This window comes from Oryx dammah, unplaced genomic scaffold (assembly GCF_014754425.2).
Source record: "Oryx dammah isolate SB20612 unplaced genomic scaffold, SCBI_Odam_1.1 HiC_scaffold_5, whole genome shotgun sequence".
In the NCBI taxonomy this organism is placed as follows: Eukaryota; Metazoa; Chordata; class Mammalia; order Artiodactyla; family Bovidae; genus Oryx; species Oryx dammah.
Genome location: NW_024070189.1, coordinates 10,540,162 through 10,565,834, shown reverse-complemented (window position 1 = coordinate 10,565,834; position 25,673 = coordinate 10,540,162). Strand labels below are relative to the sequence as shown.

The following is a 25,673-nucleotide window of genomic DNA, read 5'->3' as shown; positions in this document are numbered from 1 at the left end:
CTCCCGGATGTCCATGAGAGTTTTGATATTGCCCATATTGCTCTGTATACACTTTAAAGAAATGACTGGCTAAATTGCAAATAGCTGGGGCTGACGAGGAGGGAAAACAGGAACCCTGGGTAAAGCTTGTTAAAGCTGGTATCACCCACCTTATGTTGACGTGCAAAGTGGAACAGATTTCGTAGATATAAGAGATAAGAGAAAAATGAAAAAAAAAGGGGATTTATTTTACAGTTTTACAAATGATAAAACAGTAACACCTGATTGCTATACATAAACAAAAGGGAAACAGTGTTGAAGAGAATGAGCTTGACAGAATAAACCTCATCTTTCAATTCCACAAATGATATAAGAAACACTCAGTAGCAATTACTCTGTGCAGCAATACTATCTCTGTAAACTCTTTTTTTTTCCCCCCTGCTATATACATTTGAAACTCTTGTGCTTTTGCCTACACAAATAAACAGTAATTATTAAAAGGTGCTACTTAAATGGGGAGACAATGGTTCTGAAGCCACAATCTGAAAACTGCAATTCAAATACATTGCCAGCTTGAAGACTTTTTTTTTTTTAATTTTTAATTTTTTTAAAGATTTGGATATACTAGACCCTCATTGTAACTCTAGGTAAGAACAACATAGAATTCAGTTACAAAGTAGATCCCTTTAAAGCAGGTAAGCAACTGAAGTTTCAAAAGAACTTCTTTATTCTAAAGAGGTCTTATCTCCAGAGTGCTTCACAGCGCAAACCCTGAAGACATGAGCGTAACACAAATCTAGTGTGTGTATATTACAGACTCAGTGTGTATACACACAGACACACATATATAACATTGTATATATGCATCACACATGTCTATTTGTACTATGTAGATATATCTATAGCACATATATAATAAAATATCTATTTCTAGGTGGGCTTTATTTGGATTTTCTTTCATCAAATAGGAACGATAACCCTCTCTCACTCAACTTGTCAAACATTGGTATATTGATCATGTCTGATGGGGAAACTCTCAAACTGGTAGAAGTCACAACTAACTACACATAACTCTTCCTACACCCCTTCCACAGTTATGGATACTCCCAACAATAACCACATAAAACAACTCTTATGAACCAAACACCACACTGTGTGTATCATGACTAACTGGCTCAATCAGAAATAAATTACTTTGTTCACCCTCTTCTGCGTAGTAGCTTAACAACTAGTTGGTATGTACACTACCTACAGCATTATTTAAATAAATTGCTTCTGTAAGCATATATGTAGAAATTCCCATTAGCAACTGATATACATTTCATATGATATACAATACATAAACACATTTGAATGCCCAGCACCTTCTTTCAGATAGAAAAACTTTTAGTCATTTCATCAGTCCTGTGGGCTCAATCATCAGATCTGCCCAGAAAAATCTGTTACTGATTTATTAATTTTTATTCCAGCAACTTAATATTAAGTATAGAACAGGCTGGGTCATAATGACGAAAGTTTCCATGGCCTCTTCATGTCAACAGCACAGTTAACAACCATGTTCTCGAAGGGACAGGAGTGTTTCACACTCAGCTGCCTGAGTATTGCCAGGTACAGGTTGAAATCATGAAAAGGAAATAAAATATTAAAGCTGCAAACATATTCTCAGAAGAAAAAAAACAAACACAAATATTTCAAGTATGTACTTATAATGTGATTTCATTGTGGTCGCTTTTGCCCCCTGATTGGTTAGATCTGCATACTTTTTCTTATTCTTGCTGTTAGCCTTCAGTAATCTCCCTGGCCCACCCCTGTAAGAAGGCCATAGTGGATGGTGAAGGCGGAGAGGAGATGGAAAGCGCTACAATAGGGAATGGATTGGTCTTGTACAGTTTGTTTTCTTTGAACACTAAACACCTTTAATTGAATTCATTCTTGAGTATTGAAGGTTCCCTGAGATGAACAAAAGTAGTCTCAGTCGATACTGAAGCCCTTTTTAGATGCTGAGAATTTTCAGAACTGGGCAACGTATTTAGAGAACATAAAGCATATGGTAACAAAGCAATGTGAAGCTAAAAAGGCACTACTCAATGCATTTATGAGATGAACGTCACTGCACGGAACAGTGAGTGTCTGGGATGCTTTTGCTGTGGCCTTAAAATTGTCTAAACGCATTTGTTGAAAGCGCAGTCAAAATGGCAAGGTACCTTGATGCCGCTTTTTACCTTCAATGAGTTCTGAGATGTATCTTCTCTATAAGAATTGACTTGTGATTTCAAAATGTTTATTGAATTTAAATTAAAGACTACTCAACAGCTTGTCTGCAAGTCCAAATTAAGAAATTGCCTACTTTTGATTGGTTGGGTAAATCAGACTTTTCAAGTTTACATTCAAAATATGGACCTAATCCTTTCAAAACTTCCCAATAATAAGAGGTTCAGTGATAAAAGTACATCATATTCTATCCATTTTTGGCTATGTATCTCCTTTGTGGATTCTATTTTGTTTTGAGACACAAATTCTCAGAAAATATAATCTTCTATATCCCAAGGTTCTATCATATTTCTAAAAAGAATACCACATATTATTAATATATTGAGAACTGTATTACTATGAATATCCTTTTTCTTGATAACATATATATGTATATATGTATATTCTTTATGCTATTTATTCTTTTTCAGGCCTTCTTTGCCAAGAAACAAAACATATATATTCCTCATGCTATTTCTTCTTTTCGCAGATTGCCTTCCCTAAGAAACAAGAAGTAATCTATGTTGTTTCAGGCCAAGAGTAGAAGTGGGTACGTAGCACTTCTGCTTTCTAAAGAAACAATTTACCGTCAGAATTACCTACCAGCGTAGTAATTACCAGAAATTGGCCTGTTGGTCAATTCTTTTATATGTTAAAATTTTCAAAAATCACTTTATTAATAATTTCATGTGCTTCTCTGGAAACACATTAATGTGATAATGTGAATAAATTTAACTATAGAAAAAATATTGATCAATTTAATTAATCTGAAGTTCAAAATACTGACATACAGTTTCATTGTTAAACCTCTTAAAATTATCTCTGTGATGAAAACAGCACTCTATTAATCATATTATTTCTGCACTAAGAAATTTTAACAGTCATCTACAGAGCAAGTCAATGTTTCTATCTGAATTAACAAGCGGGATATCAAAGAACTGGAAGTCACATTTCAGCCCTAACCAGTCAAACATTTACTCTAACGGGCAAAATGCTTCCACAAAATCATTATGAAATGTAAAAGCCGTGGAATCTTCCTTCAAACAAAAATGAAGGTTGAGTTTGGAAAATTTAAAATATCTAGAGACAATCTTCACATTAGTAGCAGTAGCATCGTAATACACTAATATGTTATTTTCATGAAAGGAGACTGGTTTCTAGTGTAGACACATCAGTATAATCTTTGGTACCAAAAGTAATTTTTTTTTTCCTGCTAATTTTACCATCTCAGATGACACAGAGTTTGTCTCTCCTTTAGAATGGCTCGAGATTACTAAGTGAAACAGTTTAGCTGGTACCTTCTACACCACTGGGGAAAAACTGGGAGGTTTACAGTTGTGTAAAATAAAACTTTTTTTACAAAGTTATTGTGTGATAACTGTTTAAAAAATATAAGAACTTTAAAAACAATCACTTAAAGGTCATTTATCTCATTCATATTTATCTCAGAAAGGATTTCAAAGCACCCCGATACCCAAACAAAAAGAGACTCCAGAAGGCAAACAAGAACAGAAACAAAACATAAAGGTCATCATGATCAGACACAGAATCCTGACTGAAGGCATTTACTTGAGTTGTTTAACCTTACGGATTTCACTGCTCAAACTGTTTTCATCTTGATTTCTGCTGACAGGACAGTTCAGTTTCCCCAAGGGCTGAGTTGTGTTCCTGGGTTCCTCTTCTCATGTGCTTGGCGTTGCAGTGGCAGCCCAACAGTGATGAACATTTTTGCTTCGTTAACTAATGACGAGTGCATTGTTGGATCTTGTAAACACTACTGATTATACATTCAAACTGTGTTCTGAGTGGAAGTGGCACTTACTAGGACCCTTGAAGTCAAAATACTTAATTTTTAGAGCACTTTGCAGGTATTTCATCAGCTGGTAGTAGATTTCTCATGGGTGTCCTTTAATCACCTTTCCGGTAAGTGGTGGATGCTACAACCCAGTCTTGTGTTGGATCCTGTTTTTCAAATCTTAGGAAGCATCTTCAGAAAAGAAGTGCGTATTCAGTCTGCTTGTGTGTTTCAGGTGTGCTTTATTGCTTTATGCACTTTCCCGTTGTCAATTTCAGAGCTCCTCTATTATGTAGCACATTTAATGTTTTGAATTCTAACGGCATTCTATGAGGACTTGCATTGGAAAAGTACCTATATTTTAAGTCATCATAGTAATGATATTTGACAGCTTTCCCATTCAAATCCTTAGGGAATGGCCAGAATCCATACAGGTGAATCTCATCACAGAATCTCGTGGCAAGTGTATACATGAGTAGACCTGTGCTGGGTCTTTTGATGGGAACTTTGTTTGTCAGCCAGTAACTGGGAAGAAAAAACATACACACAAGAGAAGAATTTAGAGAAGCATTCAATATAACCTGTAGCAAGCATACTATGTATAAAGTAAATGAAATGTGAAAAGTAACTGTATAAGGGACATTAAAAAGATTGCTGAGGAAATAATATATTTCTCATGCATTTAAAAAATGGCATTTATTTTATCTTTCTTATCTTTTATTTTCTTGCTTATTTTGAGGTCACGTGAATAGACAAGGTACCTAGAAAGCGAGTAAATATTGCTGTGGAATCTTGTATTAAAAAGAACTAGAAGAAAACATTTATAGAACCTGCAGAGTAGAATCTTCTCAGAAAGGGTTAAATATGACTGCAAAAGGCACAGTAATTGGGCAGTGATTAAGCAATTTTCTCAGAAAAAGAGGATTTGAAACTATGCCTACAGGTTTCTAAAATCTTTCATATTTCAATTAAAAATCCAAACATAAATGCTTTGCCTGTACTATACTGACTTATTCAACTCCAATTTCTAAGTCACATGTTACTAAAGCTAATTAAGAATACTGCCTCAACTCACAGAAGAGCAAAAACATAGCACAAGTAACAAATATTTGTAAATCATTCACTGCTTATGCTGTTTAAAATTTGATAGCAAAATATTTTTCAATGCTGGTAAGTATTTTACACTATTCTTTTAAAAAGGCAATAAAATACTCCAAAATGTTTGATCCACCTTTGTGGCCAAGCTTTGTTCACCTGAACAGCATGCACACTCACAAGTTAATCAGCATCTCAAACAGGAAAGGAGGCAGCCCAGCCTTCTCGCCACAGTCATGATCTTATATGCGATCAGCTAAAGTTAAGGAAGAATGTGGATTTTCTTTGATATAGAAAGTTGTCTAGTTACACTGCCAGAGAACTCCTAGTCCCAGGGACTATTAATCAGTGAGCACTTCCAGGAAGGACTATACCTGCATACAAAGCTCCAGTGGTACCCAGTGCAGGACGCCTCTCCCAAACAAGAAGCAAGAAAAAACCACAAAACCAGCCATCAGCAGACGGGAGTCCCACAGACACCCCAGATCATACCACCTCACACAGTCCTGTCCACTGCAGGGGAAAAAGGTAAACTCACCCCCTCCCACTAGATTGTGGGCACAAGTAACCCCCAACACGAAGCCAACACAACCCACTGGACCAACCTTACCCACCGAGAGCAGAAATCAAAAGGAAGAAGGAATAGAGCCTGGGGAAAGGAGACATCAAATGGAGCAAGTTAGGGGGGAAAAAAAGATAAGACAGAAGTATAGTGCAAATGAAGGAACAAGGTAGAAACTCACAAGATCAAAGTTATCTAGTTACAAATGAATTTAATAAATTTTGTTTTTTTATTTTTTCATTATCATTTTCTATTCAAGGAAATATATAACTGGCCATCCAAATATGAGGGTAAGATTGTTCAATTCTGGTCACTGCTGTGCTTAAATTCTTTCCTTAGATTTTACATAATATTGTTTTCTTTTTTTTTTCCCTAAAAAGTAATTTATGAAGTTTTCCTGGCCAGATCAAATACATCTACACTAATGAATAAAAAAACCCAAATTTTGTTTCATTTAATTTGGTTAAGGAAATATTGGACTTTCAAACCTCATTACAAACATTTAAAACAGGGAAAATATACTTAGCCGTTATTATTCCTGTTTTTCTTTTTCTTTTCCTTCTTTCCCCCCTTTCTTTGAACTAGTATTGACCTTTCACATTTTTTATATTTCTTGTTGGGTAAAGGGCACGTGCTGAATATTGTGAGCAACGTGAAATGCGTTATGAACTTTCTGTTAACGTAAGTGTTTTGAGAAAGCATATTCTCAGTAAAGGTTATTAAGGGATTTTTAGAGAAGAACATCTAAGAATTTTCTCAAAACCCAAAGGCATGAGCAAAACCCGTAGCACATATACTGTTAACATCACGAAGAAACCTCAGACAGATTTTGTGGAAGGAGCATAAACTACAGCCTGGAGGCTTTGAAGAAATTTTGATACAGCCTGCAGCTCTCTCCACTCTGAGAAAGCAGGTGTTCTTAAGATGAAATGGTTATTACAGGAAAGTTTTGTGAACATGATTTGCGTGTGGTTACAAATGTCAGCTGAGGCAGTTGGTTAGTTTAAAAAGTGCAAAGTGAGTGAAGTAAGTTTAGAAAAAAAAAAAAAAAAGATCATTTCCATCAGGGAATGTCAATTACTGGAAATAGTTTGGCCATATATGGGCTTCCCTGGTGGCTCAGACTGTAAAGAATCTGCCTGCGATTTGGGAGACCCAGGTTCAATCTCTGGGTCAGGAAGATCCCCTGGAGAAAGGAATGTCAATCCACTCCAATATTCTTGCCTGGAGAATTCCATGGACAGAGGAGGCTGGCAGGCTACAGTCCAAGGGGTCACAGAGTCAGACATGACTGAGTGACTAACACTTGGCAGTATATTGGTCATGCTGAATTATCTCATTTTTAAAGTGGGAGAAAAATAGATAGGAGAAGAAAATGTAACACGATAGTATTTGTATGGGACATTAAAGTCACATTATGTGTAATACAAGACCATATTATAAATAACTTTTGTGATGTTTGATTTATAACAATTTGAATAATTTTAAAAAACTGACATTTTTTGAGAAATAATGAAAATAAATAACATCTTATTGATTTCCAGAAAGAAATCACAGGAAAAAAGGCCTTAATAAATGGCATCAATATGTAACAGATAAATTGAAACAAAATCATCTAAAGCAGGTCGAGAACTAAAGTCATAATTATCACTGTAACATTCTGTGAAATTTAAAAAAATAAATAAGGAGCCAAACCAAATACAATCAGTAAAAGTTTACTGAGTGTTTAATATAGCTCTAATGTTATGCTTGAAATTGTTTAAGTTAGTTAAGTCGCTTGCTCAGTCGTGTCCAACTCCTTTGTGACCCCCGGACTGTAGCCCACCAGGCTCCTCTGTCCATGGGATTTTCCAGGCAAGAATACTGGAGTGGGTTGCCATTTCCTTCTCCAGGGGATCTTCCCGACCCAGGGATTGAACCCAGGGCTCCCGCATTGCAGGTAGACGCTTTAACCTCTGAGCCACCAGGGAAGCTGCTGCTGCTGCTGCTAAGTCAGTTCAGTCGTGTCCGACTCTGTGCGACCCCATAGATGGCAGCCCACCAGGCACCCCGTCCCTGGGATTCTCTAGGCAAGAACACTGGAGTGGGTTGACATTTCCTTTTCCAATGCAGGAAAGTGAAAAGTGAAAGGGAAGTCGCTCAGTCACGTCTGACTCTTCGAGACCCCACGGACTGCAGCCTACCAGGCTCCTGTGTCCATGGGGTTTTCCAGGCAAGAGGACTGGAGTGGGGTGCCATCGCCTTCTCCTACCAGGGAAGCTAGGCCAGCCTAAACTATCAAGATTCAGTGTTTTTCCAGGAACACAGTACAATTTTAAAGAATCTGTGAGTATCTACTTATATACAAGCTGGCATTTAAAAACTACAAATTTCTTGTGAACAGTTCATCAAAATAGACTGTTAAGTTTTAAACTCTAATTAGGAAAAAAGATGGAAAGCAATTAACTGATAAAATAATGAGCTATTCATACTCCAATTCAGTACAAGTTGTTCTAATTTTTATTTCAAATTCTTATCTATTATGGTTTAAAATTCAGCAGTGTTTTCAATTCAGCAAATAATCTAGTTTCCACATATCTATTTCTTTGAAATGATTGCAGAAGAAAAATATTACCTATACTCCAAACACAAATTGATAAGTACTGCTACAAGGTGTTGAATCCTTTTGTTTCCCTAGCTGTTTTGAATCAATATATATTACAACCATTCATAGACATACATAGGATATTTTCTATCAGCTAGGCTCAGTTTTATTTCAAAGATTATTAATCCCCCTTTCCCTCCCTCCCTTTCTACTTTAATATTCTAATACTCTGTCTTGTATGAAACAAGCTCACCTTGGATTTGCTGTGTACCTTCCTATAGATATGAAACTTTCCATAGTTATTTCTGCTTCCCAGCAAGGTATCTTATCTTCTCTTCCTCCAACCTATCAGTCCCATTTCTTATTTCAAACAACGCAACTTGATATGCTTTTACTCACCACATTGGTGTGCTATAGAAGGCCAAATTTATTGTCAGAAGTTATGGGTGTGAATCCGTAATATAATGCTTATGAGTCCTTGGGAAAACTACTTTACTTCTTCAGACTTTGGTTAATAATATTTAACATATACTATTTTTATAGCTCAGATGGTAATAACTGCAATGCAGCAGATCTGGGTTCTATCCTTGAGCCAGGAAATGTCCCCTGGAGATGGCAAGATGTGCTGCTGCTGCTGCTAAGTCGCGTCAGCCGTGTCCAACTCTGTGCGACCCCGTAGACGGCAGCCCACCAGGCTCCCACATCCCTGGGATTCTCCAGGCAAGAACACTGAAGTGGGTTGCCATTTCCTCCTCCAATGCATGAAAGGGAAAAGTGAAAGTGAAGTTGCTCAGTCATGTCTGACTCTTAGTGACCCCATGGACTGCAGCCAGGTTCCCTCAACCATGAGATTTTCCAGGCAAGAGTACTGGAGTGGGTTGCCATTGCCTTCTCCTGAAGTACCCACTCCAGTACTCTAGCCTGGAGAATTCCACAGACAGAGGAGCCTGGTGGGCTACGGTCCACGGGGTTGCAGAGTCAGACAGGACTCAGTGATGAATACAACATTGTTAGGATAAAGTAAAAGAGGTAGTAAGGACATAAGAACATAGCATAAAGCTTGACACACAGTGGTGGCGGTGGTTTAGTCACTAAGTCATGTTCTACTCTTGCGATCCTGTAGCCCGCCAGGCTCCTCTGTCGATGGGATTCTCCCCAGGTAAGAATACTCGAGTGGGTTGCCACGCTCTCCTCCAGGGGATCTTTGCGACCCAGGAATCGACATACAGTGAGTAACAGTAGTTGAACTTCCATGTAGCCCACAAAACCCATTCTTCAATTCCGTGCCCACAGCCTACTCTCTCCCAGCAACATCTGAAACTACAAATGGGTTGGACATGTCATTTTATCTCATTGGTGTGTTTCCTTAGCTGAGAAACAAAACCATCTGACCGTATGGCTTTAGGGTTTCCTCTGTTTACGAGATTCGATGACTGTTTCAAATCTTCTCTCTCAGTGAAACTGCATGCTCCCTGATGCCTCATGAAACTCTTGTTCCAGCTCTAGCTTCCTCCTCCCCATTCTGTTCCCTTTACCTTCTTTAGTGTTTAATACATTCACAGCAAATGCATTTGATGACCAATCGATATTATAATGGGTAATCACAAGCTTAAAATACGGAGTTGAGAGGTCACTGAGGATCAGGTCTCAGACACATCTCTGCACCACTGAAAACACCGTCTCTGAACTGTACAGGCCCAAGCTCACCACCAGCTGTGTTCCGGACAGCACCTGCCAGCTGCAGCATCCAGCTCTCAAGGTCTCTCCCTGTGACTACGCAACCATTTTGGATTCCAACCACGCTTTACTTAACAAGCACCCTTACTTTTTGCCAGGTCCGATTATAATGATTGATACACAACTCATGTAACTAGGGGCTTCCCTTGTAGCTCAGTTGGTAAAGAATCTGCCTGCAATGCAGGAAATCCAGGTTCAATCTCTGGGTCAGGAAGATCTCCTGGAGAAGGGAATAGCAACCCACTCCAGTATTCTTGCTGGAAATCCCCATGGACAGAGGAGCCTGGTGGGCTACAGTCCATGGGGTCACGAGAGTTGGACACGACTTAGTCACTAAACCACCACCACTCATGTAACTAACTGCAACCTTGAGATTTTTTCCCTTTATAAGCCTCCTTCATTGTATAGTTCTGTGGTACACAATTCAAGTGTTTCTTGAATATATGTCTCCTGGGCAAATATATGTCTCCTAACAAACACCAAATAAACACCTTTTTATTTCAATTAGGTCTCTGTTTCTAAAATTCTGCCTAACATACTTAGGCCTGACGTGCTGCGATTCATGGGGTTGCAAAGAGCTGGACACAACTGAGCGACTGAACTGAAATGAACATACTTAATAGATGCTTCTTGATTTTAAAGCCTGCAACAGGTTACATTTTATCTCATAATCAACTAGATAATAATCAGGAGCCAACATACATAATTGTTTTCAGAAACCCATGTTTTCGAAATAAAAGCAAAAAATGTTAAATTCAAAGTAGTATTTAACATACTAATGATAGCTCACACTCAACACACTAGCAAACAAGGAATATTAATTTGTATTTATATGTAAACAATGAAGCCAAAAAGTTTAGAAGTAATATATTTTTTCCTCTTAAAATATTATTCTTCCTGAAATCAACCAAGGAAATTTCTAGAAGAATTTGAATAGAGAGAATGAATTCCCACTGTGCCAACAGTTTTATTTTAATATTATACTATAAGCAAAATATCCATTCAAGAGTCCAGAAATTATTTTCTCTGGGATGGGAGGTGGAGTACACAACCCACTGTGCCTGTGCATTCTGAGTTCCGATGAATCTTCTGTATTTCTCCACTCATACTTACCCTTCTACAACCAAGCTTTGAGCTTGGCTCCAGAGGAAGATTCTGTTAAAGGTAAACAGCATGGCTTCTGGCTGTACAATGTCTGCAGAAATCTCAGGCATTATAAAAGAATTCGTTTTCATCATCTTTGCAAAAGACGTTTGCATCTTACCAATTCTATACTCCACTCCCCTAAACTAATTCTTTTATAATATCTGAATATTGTATTCTGGAATTGTGTTTTCCACGCTTGTCATTATTTAAGTTCATTGTTAGGAGGAGTATGTGTGTTCAGATTATAAAGTTTAAGACTTCAAAGCAATCATCCCTGGGCATTCTAAAATGGAATATCACTGCTGTTTTATTTTCAACTACTCAAATTGTCCTTTCATTGTATTCCCAGTCTGCAGCATACTATGTAACATGATTCGATTTTAAAAGTGCATAAAACTTATTTTTTTCATAAAACTCTTGTGGTAACCTTCATGATACCTTTTAGGATTGTTGAGATAGCTAGGCTTGGTACACAAAACTAGGGTTGGTGATATTTTTTTTTAAAAAAAGAACTTTACTGAGTTCTCACTATACTCATTGAGAATAATTTAGTCCACCATGAATTAATTCTATTATTCCAGAGAAGCAAAAAGTGGTAGATCTTATACTTAATTCTTATGTGAAGAAACAAAAGGACAGAGTAGCATATTTAATGTGATTTGGCAAGATAGGAGTAAACCCAGGAGTAAGCAATTTATTAAAAGGTAGTAACAGTAATGATAATGTATTATTTATAATGTGCCAGAGACAGTGTTAAAAGTTCCATATATGTAGCCTTCTTCCTTTAATCCTCACCACAAATCTGTACATGTATTTCACAGATGAGGACACCAAGGCTTGGGGAGGTTAAATAACCAGATTAAGGTTGTGGAATTTGAGAATGACAAGCTCACATGTATCTGGCTATGATGATTTCAATTTCAGCTAAAAAAGAATAGGATTCCTTAGCTTCTACAAAGCCTTCATCTTGGAACAGCAAGTCCTCAGGACAATCCGCAACACAGAGTTCACATCAGGAAAAATAAACAACTGTATGGTGTTTTGGTGACTGACAGTCTAGTATCAATAGTGATGTGTTTTATGGAGGGAACTTTCTTGGCTTTCTTTTTTTTTCAAAGGTAAATAAGAGCTGACCAGTATAAAGTACCCACTTTTCTACATAAGCACTCTCAAAAGTGTTTGAAGTCAGAAGATGATTTCGTAGTTTCAATATGTAACTTATTTAACCACATTGAAAATGCCAAAGGCAGTGACACTGAATCAAAGGGTAGGGATTTTCATGCAGATTTGAATAAGTCTTCTTAAAGTATTTTGAAGTGTCATTAAAATGAAAGTAGGAATTTGCAACCTCAAGAGGTCAAATTTATCAGTAATTTTTTCTGTGTGTCCTTTATATGCAGAGCTCTGTACTGACTAGGTGATAAAAAGAAGACAGAAAATTCTTTCTGCTGAGGCCCTTCATAGTATACATACAGAAAATATTTTATCCACCTTCATAAGCCTAATTCATCAGAGGCATAGCCAGCACAGAGCTTGCGAAAAGGAATAGGGTTACTATTTTGGTCTAATAATCTACATTGTATTTGGTACCTGTTACTTGATGTATACTATAGAAACCAGTCTCTTGCCTGATACTTTGACTCTGAATTCACTCTTCTTTTCATCTGACCAGATACACTGTCAGGTTGAGCATATAGGGGTAAGAAAGTCTAGATCCACTTACACTATATTGGCTTTGCCAAGAGTCTCATGTTTTATCACTGAATATACAACTCTTATCATTGTGATATTACTAATTTCACTTCATACATTTTCAAAGTACTCTCACATGTTCCTCTTAAAATCCTGTGATATATGCTATAGGATATATTACTATCCCTGTTTCACATAAGGTGCAGTTAATTGCTCAAGAAGTAAAAATAACTCGTCCAATTCTGCCCAATGAATGCTGGTGTTGTACACTGACCTGCTGGTAAATGTTTTAACACAGACACTGGATAGGGGAGAGAAAGAGTTGCATTTTTGTAGCACCTGTCAATTTCTGTGGTGTAAATATTCCCATCAGGGCTAACTGCAACTGACTAAGCTGACATCATACTGTAGGGTCCGTCTAGTCAAAGCTATGGTTTTTCCAATGGTCATGTATGGATGTGAGAGCTTGGACAATAAACAAAGCTGAGCGCCAAAGAATTGATGCTTTTGAACTGTGGTGTTGGGGAAGACTCTTGAGAGTCCCTTGGATTGCAAGGAGATTCAAAAAGTCCATCCTAAAGGAAATCAGTCCTAAATATTCATTAGAAGGACTGATGCTGAAGCTGAAGCTCCAACACTTTGGCCACCTGATGCGAAGAACTGACTCTTTGTAAAAGACCCTGATGCTGGGAAAGATTGAAGGCGGGAGGAGAAGGGGATGACAGAGGATGAGATGGTTGGGTTGCATCCCCGACTCAATGGACAAGAGTTTGGGTAAATTCCGAGAGTTGTGATGGACAGGGAGGCTGCTGCAGTCTGTGGGGTCACAAAGAATCAGACACGACTGAGTGGCTGAACTGAACTGAAGCTGACATCAGTGAGCACTGAGCTGGAGGAGGGATGGCAAAATCAGCTCTTGCAAGGTAGTACAAGCCAGCTTCACTACACTACTGGCGGTAGAAAAGAGACGGAAAATAGTCCTCTTGACCCATGATCTCGTTCCATTTGCACAATAAAATTCAACACTAAAGAACCTTCCCTTAGAAAGATTCCCTGGTAGGGATTAAAGAGAGAAGATGGAGGTATAATGTGTATCTTTGTAAAGATAACTTCACTATATCCTAAGAGGGAAGCTTAACTTTATTATATAAAGCACAGTGCTCTCTTTCTATTTTTATCATATTATATTTAACTCTGGTGGCTTCCCTGGTGGCTCAGAGGTTAAAGCATCTGCCTGCAATGCAGGGGACCTGGGTTCGATCCCTGGGTCAGGAAGATCCCCTGGAGAAGGAAATGGCAACCCACTCCAGTATTCTTGCCTGGAGAATCCCATGGATGGAGGAGCCTGGTGGGCTACAGTCCATGGGGTTCACAAAGAGTCGGACACGACTGAGCGACTTCACTTTCACTTATATTTAACTCAGTGCTGCATACACACTGAGTACTTAGTTAGTGCTTACTTAATGTATTATTTCTGGCACCTTACAGATCTGTAGTGTTAATGAGATGGAGCATACGCATGCCTTGGCCATCTCCAAGTGACAACGGTCAACAGTGGGAAAGTGCAGCAAATGTTGGTGTCTTGTTGTTATGGCTTCAGCAAACTATGTGGTCTTGGGCAAACTACTTAAACTTATTCAGCCTTGGCTTACTTATCAGTAAAATGAGATTCTACATATGGCTTCTCCTACACTTAAAGCTTTCAATTATAAAAGGTCACAAGTAATACCTGAATTCTGCCTGAGGAACGTGAGTGTTTATCCACTAGTAGCAGCAGTCCAATCTTTATGTCTTGGTATTAACCATAAATTATTCTGACTTTGATAATGTGTCATGGGACAGACATGCAGCCTCCTCCTTCAACAACATTACGTAGCTCTTTTATAAAAGTCATCCTTGCTGAAAAAACAACAATTCTAGTTTCCTGTAATAGTTATAATGGGAGAGCAGACAATTTTATTTACTCTCCAAATCACAGTAAAATGATACTTGTTATCTAAAAATTATAAAATCATCCATCAAAATTTTAAGCATTAGAGCTTAAAATCTTGGACTGGTACATGGAGCCTATGGTTAAAAAAATAAAAATAATAATAATAACGTGGACATAATGCTACAGGCTTTAATGAGTTTCTGTTATAACCCAACTGAATTCTGAAAGACAACTGAATGTATAATCTAAACTGCCAGAGTGAGGAAGTGGTGATGCCCAAAAGGTGAAATATTGGCAACTTAGAAGGGGGACAGTCTAGGAATGCAAGGGATTTCTGAGTGTTGATTTTATATCCTGCAACTTTACTATATTCATTGATTAGCTCTAGTAATTTTCTGGTGGAGTCTTTAGGATTTTCTATGTAGAGGATCATGTCATCTGCAAACAGTGAGAGTTTTACTTCTTTTCCAATTTGGATTCCTTTTATTTCTTTTTATGCTCTGATTGCTGTGGCCAAAACTTCCAGAACTATGTTGAATAGTAGCAGTGAAAGTGGGCACCCTTGTCTTGTTCCTGACTTTAGGGGAAATGCTTTCAATTTTTCACCATTCAGGATAATGTTTGCTGTGGGTTTGTCATATATAGCTTTTATTATGTTGAGGTATGTTCCTTCTATTCCTGCTTTCTCAAGAGTTTTTATCATAAATGGATGTTGAATTTTGTCAAAGGCCTTCTCTGCATCTATTGAGATAATCATATGGCTTTTATTTTTCAATCTGTTAATGTGGTGAATTACATTGATTGATTTGCAGATATTGAAGAATCCTTGGATCCCTGGGATAAAGCCCACTTGGTCATGGTGTATGATCTTTTTAATGTGTTGTTGGATTCTGATTGCTAGAATTTTGTTGAGGATTTTTGCATCCATTCACCACTGCAATGAAAAGAATAAAATACTTAGGAATATACCTACCTAAAGACCTATATATCGAAAACTATAAAACACTGATGAAAGAAATCAAAGAGGATATTAATAGATGGAGAAATATACCATGTTCATGGATTGGAAGAATCAATATAGCAAAAATGAGCATACTCCCCAAAGCAATCTACAGATTCAATGCAATCCCTATCAAGCTACCAGTGGTATTTTTCACAGAACTAGAACAAATAATTTCAAGATTTGTATGGAAATACAAAAAACCTCGAATAGCCAAAGCAATCTTGAGAAAGAAGAATGGAACTGGAGGAATCAATTTGCCTGACTTCAGGCTCTACTACAAAACCACAGTCATCAAGACAGTATGTTACTGGCACAAAGACAGAAATATAGATCAATGGAACAAAATAGAAAGCCCAGAGATAAATCCACACACCTATGGACACCTTATCTTCGACAAAGGAGGCAAGAATATACAATGGAGTAAAGACAATCTCTTTAACAAGTGGTGCTGGGAAAACTGGTCAACCACTTGTAAAAGAATGAAACTAGATCACTTTCTAACACCACACACAAAAATAAACTCAAAATGGATTAAAGATCTAAACGTAAGACCAGAAACTATAAAACTCCTAGAGGGGAACATAGGCAAAACACTCTCCGACATAAATCACAGCAGGATCCTCTATGATCCACCTCCCAGAATACTGGAAATAAAAGCAAAAATAAACAAATAGGATCTAATTAAAATTAAAAGCTTCTGCACAACAAAGGAAACTATAAGTAAGCTGAAAAGACAGCCCTCTGAATGGGAGAAAACAATAGCAAATGAAGCAACTGACAAACAAATAATCTCAAAAATATACAAGCAACATATGCAGCTCAACTCCAGAAAAATAAACGACCCAATCAAAAAATGGGCCAAAGAACTAAATAGGCATTTCTCCAAAGAAGACATACGGATGGCTAACAAACACATGAAAAGATGCTCAACATCACTCATTATCAGAGAAATGCAAATCAAGACCACAATGAGGTACCATTTCACACCAGTCGGAATGGCTGTGATCCAAAAGTCTACAAGCAATAAATGCTGGAGAGGATTTGGAGAAAAGGGAACCCTCTTACACTGTTGGTGGGAATGCAAACTAGTACAGCCACTATGAAAAACAGTGTGGAGATTCCTTAAAAAATTGCAAATAGAACTGCCTTATGACCCATCAATCCCACTGCTGGGCATACACACTGAGGAAACCAGAACTGAAAGAGACACATGTACCCCAATGTTCACTGCAGCACTGTTTATAATAGCCAGGACATGGAAACAACCTAGATGTCCATCAGCAGATGAATGGATAAGAAAGCTGTGGTACATACACACAATGGAGTATTACTCAGCCATTAAAAAGAATACATTTGAATCAGTTCTAATGAGATGGATGAAACTGGAGCCAATTATACAGAGTGAAGTGAGCCAGAAAGAAAAACACCAATACAGTATACTGACACATATATATGGAATTTAGAAAGATGGTAATGATGACCCTGTATGCGAGACAGCAAAAGAGACACAGAGGTATAGAACAGACTTTTGGATTCAGAGGGAGAGGGTGGGATGATTTGGGAGAATGGCATTGAAACATGTATACTATCATGTAAGAAACAAAGTACCAGTCTATGTTCGATACAGGATACAGGATGCTTGGGGCTGGTGCATGGGGATGATCCAGAGAGATGATATGGGGTGGGAGGTGGGAGGGGGATTCAGGATTGGGAGCTCGTATACACCTGGGGTGGATTCATGTCAATGTATGGCAAAACCAATACAGTAAACTAAAATAAAGTAAAAATAAAATTAAAAAAAAAGAAGGGGGACAGTCTTTTGAAGTATGATGAAGGAATTAAATGAGGTTAACGCTAAAGTGCTTTGTGAATGGTCTTTTTCATGAGGGATCAGGCGACTTTCTGAAAATGAAAAATTACAGAAACTTTACATTTCTCCTCCTAAAATTAAAAGGAAGCAGTGAAGTCCTTTATCATAAGACAGGGAGTCTTACAAGAAAAGAAAGAGGAATTAAGAGTAAGTAGAGTAGGTAATCCTAACACTTATCAAAAATGGCTTAGATACTGGCAGGTGAAAATGATAGCAGTGATTTATCCATGAGATTTTCCCCTTTACATAAACATTTATTCTAAGGAGGCACTTAGAGATTATACTTCCACATTCCCCAGCCAACATAAGCACAGTTGCTCGATAGAAGTCCATTTTACTTTACTCTAGTAACAAAATGTAAACAACTCTTCTAATGGCCTGATGATCTTATTTTAGCTTCATTCAGACTACTTTCAAATGGATATGCCCAGTTTACATCAATCAGTCAGGTTACAGTAACTTTCCAGATAGGTCTGGCGCTCAAATCTATTTTAAGAAGAGTAAGGAGCAGCAAATGCAATCTATAATCCATTCAATAATAATGCGATCTATAATCCACTAAGTAATGAAAAATGCTTACCACCAAAGTGTATAAACTAAACATCAGCCGAAGATCAGTGTTCTCAAAATCCAGTGAGAATCAGAATCAAGACAGTCATAAGCAAGTTCAAAGTACTTCCTTTAAGCTTTCTCAGCAAGTATAAAAACAATACCATTTGGGGAGGGTAGTCAAATATAGATCAGTATTCTCTATTTTTATTCCTGTCATAAAGTGTGTGACGCTGAAGAGATGGACCATTTAGAAAACAACCTTGTCCTTGGCATGGCATTATCACTCAATAAAGAACTTTCTATGAGAATGCAAGTTGGGAAAGGGGTTTCTGGCTGAGTGAAGAGTCCCATGAAGGAATATTGCTGAGACAATTCCAGCAAAGCAGCGTTTATGACCTGTGGTGGCGGTAGTGGTTTAGTCCCTAAGTCATGTTGATGTCCGACTCTTGTGACACCCATGGACTGTAGCCTGCAAGGCTCCTCTCTCCATGGGATTTTTCAGGCAGGAATACTGGAGTGGATAGCCATTCCCTTCTCCAGGGGAATCTTTCCAACCCAGGGATCTAAGCCAAGTTCGATTCTTTCCTTGGAAGATTCTTTACTACTAAGGTGGATTTTTTTTTACTATTGAGTCACCCAGAGAAGCCCAATATGCTAAAGCTACCTGTCACTAGAAATACTATTGCTATAATTCTGTTCCACAAGTTTAATTAGGGGATAATTTAAAATTTTTATCTTTAAAAGTTTGAAGGCAATAGGGTGATAAATAATATTTTTCATTATGTCAAATATTAATAAATATTTGGGAATTTTACTCCCTCCAGATGTCAATGTGCAATTGATGAAAGTCGAATCTAATGGAATCAATGCTAATTTTCCTATCTTTTCTTTTTTAGTCTCACTTAATGCTGATTCCTTCAACATATTTATAGGCAGAATCACTAAACTTACAAATCACATTTATTAAATAGTTGCTGAATAGAAGACCATTAGTAGATATCAAAAAGGTAATGTTCTTCTGAGGAAATAAAATAATCAAAAACTCAGCTGTAAACACAATTACATTATGTAAATATTATTCTTTGCAATGGAAAAGTACAAAAGTGAAAAAGCACTATAAAAGCAGGCTACTGTGTAACAAATTATACCTTGCCTAGGATTTACCCCCATTATAATGCTTGTCATAACATTCAGTTAAAGTACAATGCTGAAAAAACGAAGCTGGACCCCTCCATCATATTACATACAGGAAATAACTCAAAATGGGTCATAGACCCAAATTTCTAAAACTCTTAGAAGAAATACAGAAGGAAAATGCCATGACCTTAGGAAAATCCTTCTTAGGTACAATACAAAATGCTCAAGCTACAAAAGATAAAACCGATGAAACTTCATCAAAATTAAAAAATTTTATGCCTCAAATGAGGCCATGAAAGTTAGAAAAAACCCCACAGAATGGAAGAAAATATTTGCAAATCATGTAACTGCTGAGGCTTGTATCTAAAACACATAAATAACTTCTACAACTCAATCATAAAAAGACAAAAAACTCGGTCTTAAAAGTACGTAAAGGGATAGCCGTTTTTCCAAAGAAGACATACAAATGGTCAACCTTCGCATGAAAAGGCAATATATATCACCATCCATTAGGGAAATGTGAGAGAATTTTGCAGCTACTAGATGGTTACGATAAAAAAAACAAATGATGATAATTATTGGTGCAGATGTGAACGACTGGAACCATCATAAATTGCTAGTGACTGTGTCTGAGAGGAAAATGAGGCAGCCTCTTTGGAAACTGTCTGCAAATTCCTTACAAGGTTAACATGGAGTTATCTTATCATGCAGCAATTGCCCTTCTCTCAACTAGGCCTCTACTTTTTGGCCTTCGGTAGCCATCTTTGCTGAGGCTAGTTTTAGCAAAAATCCTGCCAAGGTAGGTTAGTGAGAATCTCTCTACCACTGCTATTTGACCACCACTTATATCTGATCAAATTTCTCATACCCCATCTTTGATGTCCAAGTTCTTGGCCTAACTTTAGAAGAGTCTCATTAAGCCTATTGAGTAAGAATTACCTCCCTGAACACCCTGTCTTCTCTTAGAATTTTCCAACCCATACTCTGCACAATGGCTGTAAATTTCTACCTTTTTTTTTTTTTTTTTTTGCTGTATTCAGAACTAAGCTCGGTTTGATTCTGAAGTCTCTTTTCCCTTATGGTAATAGTTTCTGAATAAAATCTGTTATCATTTTGGCCAGAGTCTGTCTGGCTCAGTTTCTCTTTCATAATTATCAAGAGAACAGAAAACATTTGATCATATAAAAACTTGCAGACAGATATTTATAGTGGTATTATTCATTATAGCTTAAAAGTGAAAACAACCCACATTTTCATCAACTGATTAACAGATAAGTAAAATGTGGATCTATGTATACAATGGAATATTACATGACAGACAAAATGAAATACTAAAACATGCTACATGGATGTGGATGAGTGATTGCCAAGGGCTGTAGTTGGGAGTTTAGGGGGGAATAAGTATTAACTGTTCTGGAGTGAAGAAAATGTCCCCAAATTGATTGTGATAATAGTTGCCCAAATCTGTCATTATAGTGATTTAATTATAGAATTTAAAGACTGAATTATCTTGTATGTAAATTATGTAGCAATACAGCTGTTATATTCAAAAAATGTAATAATGAACATCTATACCTTATATTGGGAAGGAGATAAGGTCCTAAGTCAAAAATTATTTTCTTTTAATGTTATTAATATAAATTCACAACTCAAAAAATTAAAGGGTAGAGAACTATAAGCCTACAGGACCTAAATAACAAATAATTTAAAATTACAATATCTATCCTCTATTTGGGCTTTCCACGTGGTGTTAGTAGTAAAAACAAACAAACAAACAAAAAACCCTCCTGTTTGCAGGAGACACAGGAGATGCTGGTTTGATCCCTGGGTCGGGAAGATCCCTTGGAGGAGAAAATAGCAAACTATTCAAATCCTTTTGCCTGGAGAATCCCATGAATAGAGGCGCCTGGCAGGCTATAATCCAGGGGGTTGCAAAGAGCCCTCCATGACTGAGCTCATAAGCACATCATCTATCTCAAAACAAGAAATGGACAAAACAGTTCAGAAGCAACTATGAAACTGATCTTATTGTGTTGTACAACTATGCGGCTTTGGTGCTATGGAAAATGCTAGGACTTAAAATAGAGTCAGCTATCAGAGTGTGCTCTGCTCAGATTGGAATCTGCTTTGTGAGATTCAGCTGCTCCTTGTCATGTCTGTTTCTGTTTCCTGTTCTATAAATTTGAACTAGAACATCTTACCTTCTGGGAATATTAGAGAAATTGAATATATACAAATAAGTGTCCACTGTGAATTCACACACAAATAAATTTTAGATATTGCATTTGTGCTCAGTTGTGTCCAACTCTTTGCAACACTATGGGCTGTAGCCCACCAGGCTCCTCTTTCTATGGGATTTTTCAGGCAAGAGTGTTGGAGTGGGTTGCCATTTCCTCCTCCAGGGCATCTTCCCCACCCAGGGATCAAACTTATATCTCCTCCATTGACAGGCAGTTTCTTTACCTTGGATCTACCCAAGAAGTCTTATTCTATTGATGTGATTGTATTAGGTAAGACCAGTACCATTACCTGTGTACACACCTAAGTAACACTCAATTTGAGTTTAGTTTACTCTGTTTAAAGAACTTGTTGAATTATTGCCTGCATTATACAACTAGGGCTCAAAAAGCATCTAGCAAAACAAAATAAAACAAACAAACAAAAAAACCCAATAGTTACTTTCTTTAAACTTGATAAATTTTAAGAGGCAGGAAGAAGTAATCATTAGGTTTCCATCCAGAATATGAGCTATGCAATTCAACTGATATAGCAATCATGAAATTCACATAAATTTAGAGGCATTGCCTAAGACAGTTATTTCCCAAGATTTGTTTTCTTTTAGCCATATCGATATAATAGAAATTCAGAAATGAGAGTCACAAAACTTTCTTTTCACACTTTAAACAAGAATATAAGTTGATGGAGATAATTACCTCAGACTTCATAACAATAAACTTATCAAGAGGGTGAAACATAACTCTCTTTAAAATGAAAATGTAATTGAAAGGCCTTTTTGTTGTTGTTGTTGTTCAAGAGGAATATTTCCATAATAAAGAATCTCAAATCACTTCTCTGATGATTGATTCTACTTGGGGGAAAAAAAAAGTCTCAAGATAAGCAATTTGTGGGAGTTGGCTTACAAAGCATGTATACAGTATTCCTGACCATCTGCTTCTCTTTGTGTTAACACATTCATGTAATATTGTTTCATAGGCTAACCTAAGTTGCATTTCTAAACTTCATTAATTCATGAAATACACATAGAGTACAGAAAGCAAGAGATGAATCTGGGGAATATACAGGTTCAGAAAGGGAGTAGGCACTTCTGGAGAATAAATTACATTTACATTCTGGAATAAGAGTGATCAGGCTGACAATATTGAGAAATCTCACACTGAATCTCTATGGTTTTGCTTAACAAATAAAACATCCCTGAAGTGTCTCAGTTGCTATCTTACTATTCATCCTTTCAAATATGGGAGATAAATGAAACACAATCCCAGAAAGGCTGCAAATCATTAAAATTCGCGGAGACTGTTGTAAGAGCTGGCCAGAGGGTCCTTCATTTTGTACAGGCATGAGCAGAAGCCTTTTCATCTTTGGTCTAACAACGGTATATGAAAGCAAACTCAGGAACTCAGGGACGGAGCAATACATCTGAAGAACACTAAATTATCGGCTCCAAGAGAACAAAAGGAGCCATTCTGGAGAGTCCCTCAATTAAGTAAGAAAATATACCTAATGAGTTCTTAAAAATGTCTGCCTACATGAGAGACTCAGTAAATAAGATCTTTAACCAGCTTCTTAGAACCAGTGATTATTCACAGAAGAAGGGGAAACAGGTACATTTTTGGAGTGAAGTGAAAATAGGAGATTAATAAACATTATGGTTATTTTGACTGATGGTTTAAGGCATATCATTTATTTTGAAATTGTAAATATAATTAAAGGGTATAAGATTTTGTGGGTTTTAAAAGGGGACAAAGTTTAAAAATGCTTTGAGGATTGTCTACACATTCTACCTAAAATATTTTACTATATTAACATTAAGCTTCCTAAATGATTTCGAAATGTAGTAATAAGCACGGACACAAAACATGTATGGATAACTGTCTTTGATAATTGGAGCTCCCAAGTTTGTAAGCATTTAAGTATTCTTAATTCTCTAATCTAGACCACTTTCTAATTAATTTAGTCTCAAAAACCTTAAAGAAATTTAAAAAAATTCATTATAATTTTTCTTCTTATGGCAAGAACTATCAGGTCAGAGACAAGCTCTGGAAGTACAGGACAGTGAATGAATTTAGACATTAAAAGGGCTTTTTAGGCCCAGCAACTGACTACAGTAAGAAAAAGACATTATATGGTTTGCAAAAGGATGATCAATGTATAGATACATATGTATTTTATAGCTATAGAATTAAGACCTGTCTTAATAGGTAGACTTTTTAAATTTTTTTTTTTTTTACAAAAGTATATTCAATTTATAGTTTGTGAATAGCTTTTCCTGAAACTGGATTGCCAGTAAGTCTCAATTTAAGTTGACTATATTCAGGTCAAAATATAATTTTAATTTGTATAGTTTACTTAAAATATAATTTGGCACAATAAATCAAATCCTTGCCAGAAGGATAGTTCATTTCCTTTTCTCTTAACATTTCATCAGCACTTTCTGTATTTCCAGAACTCTAGTTCTTTGAAGAGTATTTTAACCAAAGAGAAAAACAGGCGATTTTTACACTAGCTAAAAACCGTCTTTTTTTAAAATTTTAATTGGAGGTTAATTACTTTACAATATTGTATTGGTTTTGCCATACGTCAACATGTATCCGCCACAGGTATACACGTGTTCCCCATCCTGAACCCCCTCCCTCCTCCCTCCCTGTACCATCCCTCTGGGTCGTCCCAGTGCACCAGCCCCGAGCATCCAGTAGATGTAATAGAAGTGTGGTTAGTTTGGAATGACCTAAAACTATTTTTTACATGTGGTTCTACAGACGAAAGAAACTGGAACTGCGATGCAATGCTCAGTGGTGATCTTCCAGATTTTAGTCACATACTCTGACCAGTTTCCCTGTTGACTGTCTCTTGTCCATATTTAGGAGCTGACTACATATTCTAATGTGGGAAAACACTATTCCTTTTCAAAAATGAAGTTCTACTTTAAATTTTAATTTCCAGTTGACTTGTCAAAACTAAGCTGGTTCAGAAAGGGGAAAAATTATAAATTGCTTACATCTCTTCAACCTAAAACATTATTCATAATCTGCCAGTGATGATGGTTAAGTCAACTGGGGAATATGATGGGTACTTGGAGGAAAAAAATCTGTCACAGCACAATGAAGAAATGACATGTGTGAAGGTCTTAAGGTTACCGCATAGTTCAGTGATGGCGTTCAGGTATTTCGGAATAGACAAGTTCTGAATTTATATACACACAAACCACAAAACATTTATCTATTCAACAATTTTACACAGTAAGCAGGGACATGTTTGTTAAATAAAATGAGCTGTTGAAAGCAAGAAATAAATGAGTGAAACAAATTAATATAGGTTATGATTGGGAAATAGGACATTTTACTATAATTAATAATGTGAATCTCCCTACAAGTATACTATTAAGTATGACCATTTTATATATATATATATATATACACACATATATATATACACACACATATATATATATATAGTTTTATGGTGCATCGGGAGAAGGCAATGGCACCCCACTCCAGTACTCTTGCCTGGAAAATCCCATGGATGGAGGAGCCTGGTGGGCTGCAGTCTATGGGATCGCTAAGAGTTGGACACGACCAAGTGACTTCACTTTCACTTTTCACTTTCATGCTTTGGAGAAGGAAATGGCAACCCACTCCAGTGTTCTCGCCTGGAGAATCCCATGGACAGGAGAGCCTGGTGGGCTGCCATCTATGGGGTCGCACAGAGTCGGACACGACTGAAGCAACTTCACAGCAGCAGCAGCAGCAAATGGTGCGTATTACACTTTCAGTACAATTATACATTAATACCTAGGAATGCACATGTAAATAAACATATATACACAAATATGTGTAATATGCATCACTAGTTTGCTATACAAAGATGTATACATACAAATATCTCACATGTGTGCATGTTAAATCACTTCAGTCGTGTCTGATTCTTTGCTACTCTATGGACCATAGCCCGCCAGGCTCCTCTGTCCACGGGATTTTTCAGGCAAGAATACTGGAGTGGGTTGCCGTGCCCTCCTCCAGGGGATCTTCCCAACCCAGGGATCGAACTTGCATCTCTTATGTCTCCTGCCCTGCCAGACAGTGCCACCTAGGAAGCCCATA

The 25,673-nt window shown here is 37.1% G+C and overlaps 1 protein-coding gene across 1 annotated transcript in view; it reads right to left on the bottom strand.

Moving 5' to 3' along the window:
- Window positions 1-206: 206 nt before the first annotated feature.
- Window positions 207-25,673, bottom strand: part of ST8SIA4 (ST8 alpha-N-acetyl-neuraminide alpha-2,8-sialyltransferase 4) — a 102,240-nt gene continuing 76,773 nt past the window's right edge. The window contains exon 5 of the mRNA XM_040239747.1: window positions 207-4,549. Coding sequence (XP_040095681.1) covers window positions 4,267-4,549 — 283 coding nt within the window. The 3' untranslated portion in view covers window positions 207-4,266. The remainder of the gene's footprint in view (window positions 4,550-25,673) is intronic.